This window comes from Brassica napus, chromosome C6, assembly GCF_020379485.1.
Source record: "Brassica napus cultivar Da-Ae chromosome C6, Da-Ae, whole genome shotgun sequence".
NCBI lineage: Eukaryota > Viridiplantae > Streptophyta > Magnoliopsida > Brassicales > Brassicaceae > Brassica > Brassica napus.
In genome coordinates, this window is record NC_063449.1 from 33,879,243 (window position 1) to 33,896,641 (window position 17,399).

The 17,399-nt window shown below is 33.7% G+C and overlaps 2 protein-coding genes and 1 long non-coding RNA gene across 3 annotated transcripts; 1 reads left to right on the forward strand and 2 right to left on the reverse strand.

Annotated features, from left to right (window-relative positions):
* Positions 1-973: 973 nt before the first annotated feature.
* LOC106405584 (cytochrome P450 98A8) lies at positions 974-2,705 on the reverse strand. Its single transcript, XM_022711753.2, has one exon. It carries the CDS (start codon positions 2,651-2,653, stop codon positions 1,157-1,159), a length of 1,497 nt encoding a protein of 498 aa, XP_022567474.1. The 5' UTR covers positions 2,654-2,705; the 3' UTR covers positions 974-1,156.
* Positions 2,706-2,820: 115 nt separating this feature from the next.
* LOC111210950 lies at positions 2,821-4,552 on the forward strand. Its single transcript, XR_002662198.2, has 3 exons — positions 2,821-3,975; positions 4,099-4,177; positions 4,265-4,552. It is a non-coding gene; the product is annotated as an uncharacterized LOC111210950 (long non-coding RNA).
* Positions 4,553-4,723: 171 nt separating this feature from the next.
* On the reverse strand, positions 4,724-6,974 carry LOC106406331 (F-box/kelch-repeat protein At1g74510). The gene is made up of 3 exons (XM_013846961.3): positions 6,744-6,974; positions 6,598-6,645; positions 4,724-6,197 (listed from the first exon to the last, which is right to left on the reverse strand). Exon 3 carries the CDS (start codon positions 6,183-6,185, stop codon positions 4,902-4,904), a length of 1,284 nt encoding a protein of 427 aa, XP_013702415.1. The 5' UTR covers positions 6,186-6,197; positions 6,598-6,645; positions 6,744-6,974; the 3' UTR covers positions 4,724-4,901.
* Positions 6,975-17,399: the final 10,425 nt, after the last annotated feature.

Here is a 17,399-nt window from a genome sequence, read left to right on the forward strand (position 1 = left end):
ATTATCTTTATGCTTTGAGAATTTTTATTAAAGATATAGCACATATTAAAATATATTGTGTCAATTATTTATGAATATTAAAAATAATTAATATAATATTTTTTGTATACTTAATTTATGTGTATTTTTACAGTTTTAATATAAAATCATTTCAAAATTATTATAAATGAATAAATGCTTTATTTCAAATTTAAATCATATAACTTTTAGTCCTAATTTTTTTTAAAAAAATTATATATATATATATATATATATATGGATATACGCTTTCAATACGTATCCGCTTCCTAATATTTTAAAAAATCTCGCTTCTGCGCTTCCTTACGCTTCCGCTTCCACGTACTCTCTTCTGTTTCCATGTAAAATAGGGAAAAACAGACTACCAACGATGTATTGGGATAGTAATTTAGAGTTTAGAATAACGTCTATATCATCGGATATCGCCAAAAACCGCACCTGACCTAATGAAATTAGTCAGGCCTAAGATCCGAAACTCCTCCTAGTTAATCAAAAAAAAAAAAAGAAAAAAAAAACTAAAAAAATAAGAAGAATAATAGAGATACATGTCAAGAATGGTAATTTTCTGCTCAGGCGTTTGATCATCTCTGCCATTGCTCTTTTGATAGCGTCGGCAACTGCGGTTAACATGATCTAAACCAGTCCCATCACTGTCTCCTCGCTCACGTCATTCTTCTCTTTTAGTTTCTCATCTACCTATTTCTCCATAACAGCTCGTCTAAACCAATGTATTCTCCCAGCCATATGCTTTCATGGACACCTTGTCACTAGTGAACCAAGATGAAACCCAGCGGCTTGGTACATGCCCCTCAACTTTCTAAATTTCCTTTTTTGTAGCAAGCATATATATCTTTTGGTCCAATCATCTCACCTATTTATTAGCTCATTTTCAGTCTTATCATGTTATTCTCTTTTCTATGGTGTGTCAATCTCCACAGTCTGGATACTGTTATAATGAGGTAAGTTATACTTTTATTTTCCATATACATCAGCTACATTTTTATTTTATGAAACCAGTTTCAACTATGTAGTAAAAAAAGAAAAAAAAATGTAGTAAACTTTGCCATGCCTCTAGTGTTTTTGACATGACTTCATCTTCTTCTCCCTAATGAGAGTCATCATGGTGAGTTTCCATTTTTCAACCCATATTTAAAGATATAGCTCTTGTGGCAGCTCTCGGCGAAGCTAGTGCTTCCACTGGAGTCTTCATGACACAAAGTAATCCAGGAATCTCGCTCATGTCAATAGTCTCCGGAGGAATAGGAGAACTCCACGAGAAGCATTGCAACAAGTTCCCCATCACCAATGCCATCAAGTTCATGCTGAGCTGTGCAGCTGGACACACCCTTCTCCCCGAGCCAAACGGAAGAACCCTGAAGTCTCGACCTTTGACATCAGTGTCCTCTAGGAGAAACCGCTCTGGTCTAAACTCCTCAGGGTTTATCCAGTTCACTGGATCCCGACCAATCTCCTTCACGTGGACATAAACCGTGGTTCCTTTAGGAACCGTATACCCACCTAACCAGACCGTTTCACTTGCTTTGTGTGGAAGCATTGTTGGTGTTGACGGGTGAAGTCTCAGTGCTTCTTTGACAACACATTGTAGATACGGCAGCTTTGGTATGTCTGCTTCAGTCATTAGCCTTTCTGATCCAACCACGGCATCAAGCTCTTGCTGAGCCTTTCTTTGAACGTTAGGGCATCTGATCATCTCTGCCATAGCCCATTCTAGGACAACAGCTGTTGTGTCTGAGCCTGCGGTGAACATGTTCCAGATCAATCCGTGAACCGTCTCTTCACTCAGCTCTTTATTCTCTTTCAACACCAACAGTTTCCTAACAAACCCCTCGTGATCCTCTACTGCTACATCTTCTTCCACCATTATAGCTCCTCTAAACCACTTTGTCCTCCTATCCATGTGCGCCAAGAAGTCCTTGTCGCTAACGAGCCACTTCGAAACCCATTTGAGCCACCAGATGACATCTAACAAGCTCCCTGAGCCACTAAGATAATGTTCTTTGTGGACAATCTCTTTGAACTCTTTACCTTCCTCGGTGCTGAACTCTTTCCCAATCATTAACTTTGAGATTGTGTTCAAAACAACAGCAGCTAGATACTTCCTCACTACCACTGGCTTTCTTGTCTGATCATCTGTTGAATCTATCATCACGTCCTTGTAAACCGACTCGACCATGGACCTTGTTTCCATCTCTCTCAACGATCTGAAACTCTCAATGCTCTTCAAAGAGAAAAGCTCCAACGTGCATAGTTTCCTCAGCTTCACGTAATGTGGACTGTAGTCAGACCAAACAAGATCATGACCTGACTGAGTCATCTTTGCGACCCTTTCTCGATTACATAAATGATGGTCGTTGTCTTTCAACACTTGTTTGGCTAAATCAGAGCTAGAGACAACGACAGAGAGGTTTGTTCCAAACCATACAGATATGATGGGACCATAAGTTTCTGACCATTCGGAGAAAGAATGAGTCCAATGTGGTTTCAGTTGATGAATGTTTCCGAGCAGAAACCGTGGCTTTGGTCCTGGAGGTATGTTGGATGCCCACCACCTTTGATAAAGCATGTTAGTGGTGATGATGATGGTGATTACAGATATAATTAGATATAGAACCATTTTCTATTTATGAGTGGAAGAAAATATACAAGTTTGATAGATTATAACATTTACCTCACGCTGAAGATTTATTTATACACATTATAAAATATTTTTTTTTCAGAAACTATATATTATGTTAGCATTTTTGCGTACGTTTGTTTTAGATAGCAACACACAACTTTGACATGCGCATGAAACATGCATTTTATACTCTCACACTCTTTGCATTGTCAATTTGGTGATTTATATCAACAAAATGCGTTTTAGCGAGTTTAAATCCGAATGATACAACACATCAACAAGACTAGTGAAACCCAGCATGCTAGATGGCAGATGCTTTGTCACATATCTACCTTGTTTGATTACATTACATAAATATGTATGTAGAAAATTAATTATGCCCTTGGTTTTATGAGGAGTATCATTTTGGCATTTTCACACAAATTAAAAAAAAAAAGATTAATAATTACATCTATTTAACTAGTAGTTTTTGAGATAAATAAAATCACTTATAAGATCACAGCATTATACAACTAATTTTAATCTTAAAATAGGTACAAATTGCATTTGAATTATAAGTGATATTCCTTTGTAACAAAAATATGGTCAAGATAATTTTCTTTATGAAAGATAAAGACTATTTCATAATTATGGTGACTTTATAATAAGAATTGAGAATAAAAATGTGAAGTTGAGGATAAAAGTTGTTTCATAATTAAAATGGTTAAGTAGCTATTTGATGTTTAGCGATCAAATAGGTACTTAAATCACCATTATTTATCCCATGCTTAAGGAACACTATAACATGTTTCTTGTTGATTAAAAGCAAGCGTCTAATCTTATATGTTTCTCGAAACTTTAAATGTAGAACATGTTAACGTGAATATGTGATGCAAAGACAAATGCTTGATTTTGGGATCTTGTACCTTTGTTATGTATTGTATACATTCATTTCCTTTTAGATTTTATTTTATAAGCTTTATCAAAGATTGTATATGAATTATGAAGTAGATAGTTAGTTGGAAGGTTGTTTATCTTTGTGCTAGATATTCGTGGCAGTAATAACTAAAGCTGTTATGTTTCAGATCCTACATTAATGTATTAGCATGTGCCACATTCATGCAAGACTACATAAGTTTTGGGGATCTAGTAATATCAGAAGCTAAATTAATGTATTAGCATGTATCACATTCATGCAATACTACATAAATATATCAAAATTGTTCAGTTTAATAGTGCTATATAAATAGATGGCATAAACACGCTGCCAATTAAGTTAAATTCACATTGTTCTTTATCATTTCTATTCAAATTTCAAACTTTCAAAGTTCTCAAAAATGGTTAGTTAATTTGTGAGGAGGGTAGTATAAAAATCATATACATATAGTTTACACATTCAGAACCAGTATTGGTTATATATAAAAAGTTCTTCAAAGTTTTAATTGTAATTTCATTACTTGCAGGAAGAAGTGAGATTCCAGTTTAATTCTGATTGTCAAAAAGCCAGGAAGAAAGCTCTAGATTATATCTTTGATTACAAAGGTACACTAACACAATTTAATGATTAAGTTTAAGCCAAAATATTGACACATTAATGTATCCTAATGAATTTCTCATTTTGTTAATTAGGAGTTAAATCTGTAGAATTAGAAAACAGCATACTTATCGTGCAAGGAGAAGGACTAAATGAGGAAGAAATGAAGAGAAAGATGGATAAGATTCTTCTTTCACCCAAAACGGGATTTCTATCGTGTTTAACTCCTAAAAAATGATATGATCTTCGTCTTTTAAAATAAATATTTGAATTTAAATTATAATCTTCTTATTTATGGCTTCATGTTCTATAAAAGTCCAAGTTGTTTTAGTCTACTAGTATAATATTTCTGTATACTAATTTTCTTATTTAACATTATATAAAACATATTGAGAGAAATCTAAAGATAAGAGATGGAAAACTTGTTATTTTTGTGTATGGTCAAATTAAATTTTTGTTTTAATAGTAAAACTAGTTAACCTAAACATCTCACCACATGAAGTACTAATAATGGAACCAAATTTACAATGTTGAGAGATAAAGACAACATGAAGTTTCTTCTTAAATCTTCTTCAAATTTTATTGAAACATGTTCAGTTCAAAGATTATGCCTTAACAACAATAACCCCACAAAAACAAAGAAGAAAGACAAAACAAAAGTGTTTAAAATAACATGTAAGAACCCCTAAATAAAGAAGTCAACAACTTTTGAAATGGGCTCTCAAGTTTTCATCAACATCCCATAACAGCACAATTATACACAAAGCTTTCTGATGGCTTTGAAGCAAGAACTCTCCAATGCAGCGCCTCACCTTCCCTTGGGACACAAGCATTGATCTCTATGAACCCTCCACCAAGTGCCCTAGGCCCTCCAACCACCACCAGCTGATCTCCACAGGCCCTAAACGCCATTCCCCAACCGTTCATCGAAGAAGCCCTCTCAGGCAAGCTCCCAACTCTATTCCACACGTTACACCTTTTATCATACTTCCTCACCTCTTGCTGCGCATAGTTGGCTGCATAAAGCTCGTCCTTCACAACCGCCAGAAGCGGTGGCGCCCCTGACACCGCAGCTGCAGAGGAATCTCCTCCGCCTCCTCCCCCGTTGCTTCCCTGTAACATGTTAGGTATCACTGTCCATGTCCTCTTCTTCAGATCATAGACCTCACCACACATAAGCATCTTTGTGTTCCCCTCTCCGATACCTCCAAGAACATAAAAGTTCCCATCCATGAACACACTCGAGCACATCTTCCTCGCCTTGTTCATGCTTGGAATCACGGTCCATTCCCCAGTCTCCGAGTTATAAACCTCAGCAGAGTTCAGTATCTGCCCACGAGGGCCGCATCCTCCAGCTACAACAGCGATCTCACCTAGACTCGCTGATCCAAACAAGCACCTAGGAGCATTCATTTGCATACCTGACGTCCACGTATTGGTCAAGATGCTGTACTTGTAAATCACATGGGACAAGATCTCTTTACCGAAGACAAGAAGCTCTGTGCCGACAGCAAGAGATTCTTTGTCTGAGCTCTTGAAACATTCGTTGACTGTCATTTTGGGCACACGCAGCCATCTGTCTCCGTTTGGATCATAAGCTTCCCATTCCAAGAGCACGCATGAGAAGTATATCCAATGCTCAACAATGCCCTTTGCTCGTCTCAGCCTGTAGATCTCGCTGTTCTTGATGAGCGAGCGGAAGGTTCTGTTCGTTGAGGCGATGGAGCGGAAGTCGGATAAGGAGCAGTGTGCTAGGCAGTTGAGCAGAGCGTTTTGGTCAAGCGTAGTTACTGGTGGAATCTGTTGATCACCACCACCTTGCTGACTTTGGTTAGACCTCTGATAGGTTTCATCAACGCGTAGCATTTTGCTCCTGTAACTTCCTTCTGTATCATCCAACAAACGCTTCTTAAAGGAGAGCTGAAGCACGCAGTGTGCGTTGTATATCCATTTGCTCTCTTCCTCGCATGAAGAGGGTAAGTCCCTTGAGACCAGATAACTCGGAGCCTCCAACATGATGAGACGACGCTAAGAAAGACAATCAAAGAACCATCAATCTAATCATCCAAGAAACAAAGAAAAGAGATGATTTATAATCTAATTAATCTTGTTTCTTTAAATCAATGATCCAATGAAAATTCATTTAACTGTAGAGATGATAGTAACGTTTGAGTGAGACCAGTAAGATGAAAAAGTACAGTTCTTGACCAGTGAAAGATTAGCTCTGACATCATCAGAAAAAAAAGGCAATCATTAACAATCCACAAGACAAGATCTAAACCAAGCAATACGATCAGATCAGAAGCAATTCACCAATGGAATCAAAGAACAATCATTTCCTCGGATCTCGAATTCTAAAACCCACTTACTAAATCTAAAAAAGATCTGAACTTTTACAAAGGGTCATCCACAAAAAATCAAAGCTCACCTGAGAATAACCCTCCGTTTCGTCTTGCAATCAAAGTCGATTGAAGATCTGAAATATTCAGACAAAACCCCACTTTAGATCCGATGGTTTTCAACAAATCGAGCAGACACATAAAATAAGAAGAAAGAAAGAATAAAAAAACAAACTTGTGTGGATGCAGCAGCTTCTGAGTGGCTAGGGATGATTTTCATTCATCATCTTTGTATTCACGGCCACATTTTAGCTGAATTGGTAGCTTATTTGAGCTGTGATTTACATTTTTATTTATTTTATTATATATAATTTTGGGGGTTATAAAAAGATGCACGAATGAACCAGTGGGGTGATTTCTACAATATTAAATCAACAATAAAGCTGATGAATTTATATTCTTTACTACTTTTTCTATACCAAGATGACAAGGAGTAATGTGAATAAGGGTAGTTTCGGTATTTACGATAAAAGTTTGACGACGCCGTTGGTAGTGGGCGTTAACGGCGGATTGTTACACGTGTTTCTGCTTCGGACAACTAAAGCTCTTCCTTTTTGCTTTTTTCACGTCAATGTTTTGTTTTGGATTTTGTCCTAATCCTATTTTGTTTCCTCTTCTCTTCTCTTCTCTTCTCTTCTCTTCTAACAATTAACATTTGGATAAACAAAAAGATATATATAAAAACTAGATTTTCTTAATTTTATCATGAAATCATCTCATTAACAGAAAATAATACTGATTGTTTTTATTTTTATACATATTACTGAATTTGCAAAGAGAATCCCTATCACTTGACCAAAAAAAACAAAGCATAAATCTATATATATAAAATGTTTGGTTCTTCATAATTGATTTTGAGTTTCGGTCTTTTGGATTGGATTGAACCAATCAGGAGTTTGAGATCAGAATATGAAACCAACTTAGGTCTTACAGCCCATTTATGACCCTATCCTGCTAGCTCTTTTAACGGGCTGGATCTATTCTTAGGCTTTAGCCCGTTTATTATCTCATCAGTTTTGCCGTAATTTTCAAAACAATATTTAAATCAAGTGAAAAACAAATCATGACTTCTTATTAGCTTGTAGACATCTCAATTAGACCGAAACCCGTAACCCGAGCCGTCCAACCCAAAAAATTGAGGTTGAGCTTAGTTTTATAAACCCAAAAAATTGAGCTTTTCGGGGTAAGTACATTTGGGCTTTGTGTATTTTGGGTCTAAACCCGTTTGGGATAGGGTCAGTCCAAATATCCGAAACTTTATACTTTATCTTAAATATTATTGTACAATCAAAACCATTATTAGTATTGACATATTATTTTAATATTTTTGTCCAAATTCTAATAAAGCAAATATAAAATTTGTTAATGCACTTTTTTGTTTGATCATTTTTTTTTTAATTATACAGGGGTATTCTTGCACCACATAAGTGGTCCAGACTAGTCATGTGTTGCCACGTGTCCGTCTCATGTCCCTCACACTTATTGTTTGATCATTAGAAGTGTCACATTTTAAATTTTGCAAATGTATTTTCTTCTTTTATGTACAAAATGTTTTTTTTATTTCAAAATACAAAGTATGAAAAGTTTGTCATGTTTATCAGAAATTTTATTCTCTTATATATTTAGTTTTAATTTATATTTGATTATTTAAATCTTATTAGATTTAGTTTGTTTATAATATGTTTTTTAAGCATACGAAAAATTAAAAAAAAAATTGATAAAGAAGAAAAGTTTAAACTCGCTTTATATTTTAAAATAAAAAGATGAAACTATTTTTTTATGAAAATTCACATGTATTAAAATGATGAATGTGACAATGACAAATTATTTTTCGAAAAATAAAAAAAAAAACACGAAAAATCCTATAGCCCTATAAAAGTCGGGCTGGACTTTGAATTCTAGGCCCAAATATTTTTGGACCAGGCCGGGCTGGACTCAAAATCAAGTTATTTTGTGGATTGGATTTCACTTGACTGTCTACGGCTCCATTGCGTGTGCTCGGAATAGAAGTTTTGTATAAATGTATTGCCATGCTATTAAGTATTTTGATTTAAGTTCTTTTTTTTCTAAGAGGTGGAATGGGCTTCCCTCTTCGGGAGCCTGCGTCCCGGCGTTTTTGTGCAATAAACCCCTCCGGCCTACGGGTTTAGCAGGTTTGGACTAGACTGGACCAGCCCGAATTGACACCCCTGATGACGCACTACTAATAGGCAATAGTGCTTTAATTTATTTCCACTTAAATCTAAAGTCTAGAGATGCAGGTTGCAATAGCCTATATGTTGTTAACTGAGAATATTCTGCAAGGTATAGCATCTTTTCTGCTTTTTTATGTAGCAAAGAAAGATTATTATGCTATGTTATTTGACCTACCACTTAATTTTACTTCTGATGACTTGAGCTAGGACTACACCTCCATCTTCTAAACACCGCATTACTTTTGTAATAAATATGACCAATCCGCGACAAAATCTTGTTTCTTTAACTAAAACGAACGAGACTATAGATTAAGTCACAATAAATATTTACCCCCACGAGTACATGGAACCCTGTGCAACTACTTTGCTTTAGGACTCTTTTTCTTTTGTCTCGTTACAATCATTTAAACATAATCGAGGAGATTAATTATTGATTAATGTAATCTAAAAAATTGCAAATTGTGAAAAGAAAGAACCTTAGACGATGGTGGACGTTGTCGATCATATTAATATTAAAATGATGGCAACTTGGGGTTACCAAGTTGTAGACAGGAAACGTGTGGTCAAGTGGTAATTCGGGATTTCACCGCATTTTAGTTTCGTTACGAAACTAAGTCACATTTTCATGATCATCCTACACGGATATGGGTTACTGTATTTTAGCCCATTTGAATATCCGGAAGAGGGTCTATCTGTGGGCTACACCTCTTACCTGAGGATTAGATATGTGTTTTTAATAGATCCGAATTTAACCTTCTTATTTTCAAAAAAAAAGAAATACCAAGTTGTAACATAGAAAACGAATCTGCATGACGTAGAGGGACCGAGATTTGATTTGTGTTGTTTAGATCAAACACATTAAAACCAGTAACCTACTGTCTTAATTTTGGTTGTTTATGATTTATGAATGAGAATCTGCATGACGTAGAGCGACCGCGTTTTGATTTGTGTTGTTTAGATCAAACACATTAAAACCAGTAACCTACTGTCTTAATTGTTTATTATGATTTATGAATGGTGACCAATTAGAATGTCAAGAAGTGTAGCATTTAGGGGAAGTTATGAATTACAACGCATGATACCATAACGTTCGTGAATACATAATGCTCAAAAACATAAATTAAATTTCGTGAACATTTAGAATATTTTTCGACACTCTCTTTTACAAAATGTGCATGCATTGAGTTTTGTAGCGTTTTTCACCTCGTTCGCCTGGCAGTTTTTGGGTAAATTCATTTGTTAGTTTTAAACGTTTACTCCAAATACAAGCCGAGAGAAAGTATAATTTTAGTATTTGGCGTTTTACATGTTATACAGCAATATGAAAACCTATTCCAACAATGTGAAAAAATTATCAAATATTTTCATATAAACACAAACATAAACACATAAATTACGTTTGGAAGCAGTCTAGACTTTATTTTCGGTCAATTTTTTTACATTTTTAAGTTTTACAAATCAGCATAATCGTTTCTAATACATGATTCTTCATTCTATTCACATATATGCTAATGATTTGTTTCGGTAGAGCACATATATATTCATGTCAAATAACTGAATCACTATATGGCTATATGCTAGACACCTAGTCTTAGAGTTTTTTCCTAGTTTTAGAGTTATTACGGAATTAACACGACTAGTCTTATATTATATATTTTTTTTGCTAAATATAAGATGTTATAACTAAATATTTAAAAAGGCTAGCCGTCAAGAGAAAAAGTGAGAGATTTTTTTTAGTTTCAAGCCGATGGCCGGAGGCTTCTATAGCTCCAACATCGGCGTTTAATTCACTTTGCTTTTTTTTCTTTGGTTTGTTTTACTTTCTATCACTTGATTTGTTTGATTGTCAATTTATTTTAAATCTGACAAAGTTTTTTATTGTTCTTTTATATGTTTCTTCCAATGGATTTAGTAAGACAAAAACTTCGGTTCAATTGAACCGTTTAGAAAAGGTAATTGACAGATTTACTGCGGATGGTGACGACGGGTCTTACCGGCTTCAATCGTTGATGGTTCTTCATTTGATGGTGATTGAATTCTTGTTGCAAACTATGGTTACTTCGAAAGGCATCACAAAATTCTATGGAATTGTAATCTCTTGGACTCTGTTATTTTCAATAGAGCAATATAAAAATTTGTCTCGTCTCTGTGAGTCCTACTGGAGTATTAAAAAGAGAGTGGCAGTCGTTCCCAATTCAGTTTGAAACGTGGTGGTTTTGGATTAATATGAAGATTATCTCCCTTGAGATTCAACTATTCCAAAAGCAAATATAGAGCTTTCATATGAAAAATCTTTAGTCATTCACACGCAAGATAGATTTTTGTTAGTTTACTTTCGATCCCTACTGGTGTATCATTTTTCTATATTTGTTTGGCTAATTCTCATTGTTTAGAATTTTTTGCCTATAAGGCTTAATAATACAATCGACAAAAAAATGGTAAATCTCATTAATGAAAATGAAAGTTTGGTTACAAGATTAATTGAAACCACAATCTGAAATAGTTGATAGTGACCGCGAAAAAAAAAACCACTAGGATACATAAGGATTAATTCCAAGCTTCAAACACACAAAACTTGAAAGTAATAGACAGAAGATCAAGCAGAATAACAGTATAATCACCCTATTCAAAGCGCTTCTTACCGTACCTGAAACTAACCAGATGAAACAAGAGAATGTCTAGAGAAAGTTTGGTCGAGAACTCACCAAAGTAGCTCCGAGCAGGCATCAACGGAAGCACCTGGCTTACGCCCCGGAGCCTCGCTGGAGGAGGGCCTCGACCAACAAATCCTAGCAATCTCGACGGAGAGACAAAAGTTCAGTCGTATCAACACTGCTTACGCGGAAGCTCGAGTTACGGGCAAGCATAGGCGGTACAACAGGCTCCAACACCACCCACACGACACATAAGATACAGCATAAACCCGAAGGAACACTAAGTCAACTCGTCGGAGCTATGAACACTAGGGCATGAAGCACAGAAGGAGGCATAACGCGTCTTGAAAACAGGCAGCCTAGAAACGATAGAGAACTCCGCCTAAGAGCAAGTGAGTCACCACATCGGGTTGTCCTCAAACCCTCGCAGACGACGTCGGTAGCAAAGAGGAGGAGACGAACACATCACCGAAGGAAGCCATGGTTGTTGTGTCTTGAACTAAGTGAGAGGTCCCCAACGAGCTATTCAGTCTCGTCGCTTCGTCTCAGACCATGGGAACTAGACGGGGAAGCTCTAAGAGTTGCGACCAAAGCAGGAGATAGGGGAGAGCAGAGGAGGCTGAAGACCGGGAGAGAAGAGGCAGAGACGCACTTCAAACCGGTGAGCCTCCGCGCCGGAACTGACCCAGAACCAGCACAAGACAAACCCTAGATTTACCCAATCGACGGCGCCTCCTGCAAACAAACAGACTGCCACAACCTCGCTCTCTCTCCACAGCCACTAGGTACACAACCAGTCATCAATTTGGTCACTGGATCTGGCCACAATCCAGCAAGAACCAGAGGAGGAAGAGCAAGGAAGAAGTGAGAAGCCCTTAGTATAACAGGGAAAGGAATTCGATCAGCGGGGAGATTAGGGGTGGCGGACCAACGGGAATCGACCCACCGCCGACCACCAGAAGGAATCGGAGGAGAAGGGCCGAGGAGGAGAGGCTTGGGCGGAGAGAAGAACGAGAGAGAAATTGCCTCTATTTAGGCGGAGAGTAAAATATATATATACTTTAGTTATTAATTATTAATTACTGCAAAGCACAATACTTATATACTGAAGTAGCATAGAGAGATCACTATTTAGGCAGCTACATATAAGCAAATAACAGTTTCAACTCTCCGCTCTATCGGATTTGACAGAGAGAAAAAAAAAACACATCTTATCAAATTTAGTACCGCTAGATTGTGAACTGAGTCACTGACGCTTTTGTTAAGTATGTCATGATATTGTAACCCATGATTTACGATTGGTTAATTCAGAAACACAAACTCCACTAATACTAAAGCACACACACAATTCCTAGAATACAAGATGTCATATTGAAATTCCTTCTCTATATGATGAAAGTGTCTTGTTTTGTTTTGCCTTCTTCGTCGTAAACGCATTGGAAAAAAAAAATGATTTTGTTGGTTGATTAACTCCATGTGCAAATTCAGAGTAGATAGGCTTTTGGGACTCATCCTAAGTCATAAACTTATAATTAACCGCATCCTATAAATGGAGTCTGCCAGTTCTTTTGCATAACAAGGAGTTTGCTGGTTGCCCTTTTCAACCTTCAAACTATTCGCCACATTACAGTACAGTTTTTATTATTGATCGACAAATAGTATTAAGCAAAAGAAAACAGTACAGAGTATAAAATATGCTGTTAGATGATAATTGTTATGTTTAAAAATGGTTTACTTTAATAATATGGTTCGAGTACGAGCAAATATATATAGCTGGATCACGTTTTTGTAACAATACTATACGATTAAGCTTGTTTTGGTCGGTGTCAAAGAGCAGATACAGGACACCCGAGCTTAGTTAAGAGTTAAATGCAGATCAAATCATATTTACCATTTAAGCATCTTTGCATTCAGAATATGAGATTCAAAATTTCTGACAAAAGTCTTACTTAAATTATATATATTGTAGTAAGAAAAACATATTTTCTAAACTAAGGACATAAAATAATTTAATTTGTTGGTTCTAACTAGCATGTATTAAATCATATTTTATATTAAATTTATACATATATATATTTATTTTATAATTTAAAAAATCATTAGTTTAGGAAATGTTGATTTAATTTATATTTTACTACAGATGAAAATTTTATTTAAGAGAAAACAATAAAATGTTCTGATTACTTAATTAGAAACATCGACGAATAATTTTATAACCAAAATAATTTCTATGTACTATAAAAATATTTTTAAAAAATTTGATAATCTGAAGATGTCTGCCGAGCCGTGGTCCAACTACATTTTTTTAGATTTGTCTATAAACGTTAGATAGACCCAGTTTTGCTGTAGAAATAGAATATTCATACCGTCTGAGCACATAAACAAATATGTGAGATACTAGATTTTTAATTCAAAGTGTTTAGAACCTCTCCAAATCCGTCATTTTTTTTCTGGAGTTAGTTCCCATCAATAATTTAGAGGTATTAATATAGTTTCCACCAAAAAAAAAAAAACTTTTATAACTATATCTATTGTCTATATAACCAAATCTGTCAGAAACAACAAAATGTCGAAATACAATAAAAATTAATGGATTCATATATATATATATATATATATATATATATATATATATATATGTTTATTATAAAACATATAAATTATACTCAATTCAATATCATGCATTAATTTCTTGTCTAACGTAAAAAACGAGGGAACAAGACGAACCTAAACAAGCGTTAAAACGAAAAAATCAAAAAAGATTTTAAGTTTTTAACTAAAAAGAAAGATTGCGCAAGCAGGGCCGGTCCTGAGCAAATCCGTATGAAACATTTGCCTAGGACCCCCAAATTTTTTGAAAAAAACTACATAAACATAAGTCTCTAAATTTTTTTAAAAAGCTCCCGAATTTTCTTAAATTTTTTTTTCAATGAAATCTTTACGAATATCGCCTAAGGCCCCCCGAAATCTCGGGGCCGGCCCTGTGTGCAAGAATGGAATGCTCGTGAAGTTAAGCTTAATCTTCGCTGTGAGTTAAAGATCATGTGCCCCGAGAGACACGCTGACCTCCATTTAACTCATCTGAGCTCTCTTTGTTTTATTTTTAAATATAAACAGAAATCGATTTTTCTTTTTTTAATAAAAATGTACAATTAGATCTTCTCTCAAAAGTAGTCAGTTCTAAATATATTTAACTTTTCGTAGTCAATAAATTTTGCGATTGATTACTTTGGTTGACCTTGTATATATATTTATACTCGTCTGCTATTTAATTCCTACTTAAAAAATTATCTTTAGATACTCAAAATTCTCTTATCATGTTCAATCCTAACACAATAAATATCATATTTGTTGGATGTTTTGATATAGAATAATCGAGAAGAGCTGTCAAAAAAAAAAGATAATCGAGAAGATGTCTCTAATATCTTTTACTATCTTTCCTAATATACACATAAAATTTATTTTATTTTGAAAACAATAATACTATGAAAAAATTATAGAACTAAAATTAATTTGCTACATAATTTTTAATAGTATATACTAGATTGTTTATCCGCACATGCAGACATCATTTTTCGTATATGTTTTTTAGTAATACCAAATTTATTGATCAAAAGATTATTGCACATTTACAAAAATATGAGGGCAACAGATAACTTATGAAGAAAAGAATGAAACAATGTGAAAACTCATACTAAGTTAACTTCAAACAATGGGATGATTCACGGCGTAGTGCAGTAAGAAGATAAGATTGCGGATCATCTTCTCAGTGCTTCTGCTGAGCTTATCTTCCGAAATCCAAGCTCCACCATGACGTCTTAAATTGATTTCTCTCTAGATAGCATATAGCACAGTCTGGAAGGCCATCCTCATGAGAATTGTGTCAATATGAGACCGAGCTGGAATCATGAGTGCAGCAACCGTGTCATCCCAATCAGGTGTGATGACTTCTCCAATTAATCCTCATGTTGTGTTCATTCAGACGGTAAAAGAATAGGGGCACAAAAAAAACAAGTGGTCTCTAGTTTCATTTATCCTCCCACCGAGCATGCAGTCTTGATCCCCATGTTCTCATTCTGTCACCAGTTGATAAGCGAGTAAGAAAAGCAAGCTATGCCATTAAGAAATGTCTAGGCACTATCGTTGTTTTGAAATAGTTCCAAGTATGAAGTGAAGAGAAACCGGGCTTTAATTCGTCATGATCGGTTTTCACAGTACCATGTCAGCTCCCGAGTGAGGATTAAGTGGTGGTGTAGCAGCAATTGATAAAATAAACCAAACATTATTTGATTTAAAAGTACACATTTGAATGAGTCACATGCACCTAATTTCGATATATGAACCATTTCGTGATAATTTCACTCTCAATTAAAGTAGTATATATTAAAATATCTAAATGTATAAAATTGAACACATATTGAATATAGAGATACAGTAAAAATTCTATAAATTAATAATGTTGAAAGTATAATATTTTATAAATTTATAACATATAATTTCATAAAATAAAAAATATATTTGATTTTACTATATATGCACTATTAAATTTTTGAAATGCGACCTTCATATAACTTTTATCATATGATTTGGTGTATATAAAATATGTTTCATAGAATTTAAATGTAGTTTTAGATATAATTCTACTAAATATCATAAAAATATATTAAAATCTATCACACAATGTTTTTATATAAATTGTAATATACATATAAATTCAGGGTATTCTCTCAAATAAAATTTTTAAAAAATCACCAAAAAAACTTCCAAAGAGAAAAAAATGATTAAAAGATGTTTCATTTCAGAGGTAAAAGACTACTGTACCCTTACAATATAGATATTTAAATATACATAATTATCTAAATAATAATAATAATAATTTTTTTTCAAATAATATAATTTTGAATTCAAACATTTTTCAATTTTTTCCAAAAATATTAAAAATTATTTAGAAAGCCGAAAAATTATTATGGAAACTATTTTAAAAATATTATTTTTTTAATTTTAATACTTATTATCTTATTTTTAATTCTAAATCCCACTCCCGAAGCCCAACCCCTCAAATCAAAACATTTAATCTATATTTGTTAACCATAGGGGTATTCCTGTCTATTTATCTTTTAATGAAACTTATTTTGGTCATTTTCTTTATTGACAACTCTTTTGGTGAAAAATCTAAAAATTGTTATTTTAGAAAAAAATTCTATAAATTATTTTCATATGATAAACTAAAATAAAATATTATCTTATTGATTTGTGCCATATTTAAACCGGTCCAACTTGGGACTGAAAAAATTTATTAATTTATCGAGTATTAACTTATAGAGTTTCTACTGTATATGTTTCGATAAATGTACAAAGCTAAAAATAAAATACATAATAAAATTGGTTACTCTTATAGATATAATCATTAAGTTAGTCAATGAAAATTTATTATGTTAATATACAATTCTTTTAATTGTGTAATGAATTATATATATAATAATCTATTAAGGATCCTAACGATTTTAAGAGCCCTGGCTTTTATCGTGAAATTTTGGGTCAAAAAGAGTTCAGGTCAAAAAATCAATTTGCAAATAAAAATATTTTCCTATATAGTATTTAGTTTTTGTTCTCTAAATAGCTTTCAAGGACAAAAGTTTTCAAAAATAACTTTCAGTAGTGGATAAAAATACAATTATATATTTAATCACAATTTTACTTAATTATTTAATATATAATAAATAAATATTAAAAGTTAAAATACTAAAATTGATTTTTTTTTTCAGAAATATATTTTCAGTTTGTTTCTTTCATTCATCAATGCCTTCAAAAACGTGTAACTGGACATATTGATTTAAATGCATATTTAAAAAATATTACTGAATATAAAAAAAATTTCTAAAATTTTACGATGATATTTTTAAATATTTATAATATCGTTATAAAATTTAGATATTAAATACATTAATATCATCTTAAAAATTCAGAGAGATATTACATATA

Bases quoted from the DNA above. Each gene is read 5' to 3' on its own strand.
- LOC106406331 (XM_013846961.3), bottom strand. From the start codon at position 6,185: ATGTTGGAGGCTCCGAGTTATCTGGTCTCAAGGGACTTACCCTCTTCA.
- LOC106405584 (XM_022711753.2), bottom strand. From the start codon at position 2,653: ATGGTTCTATATCTAATTATATCTGTAATCACCATCATCATCACCACT.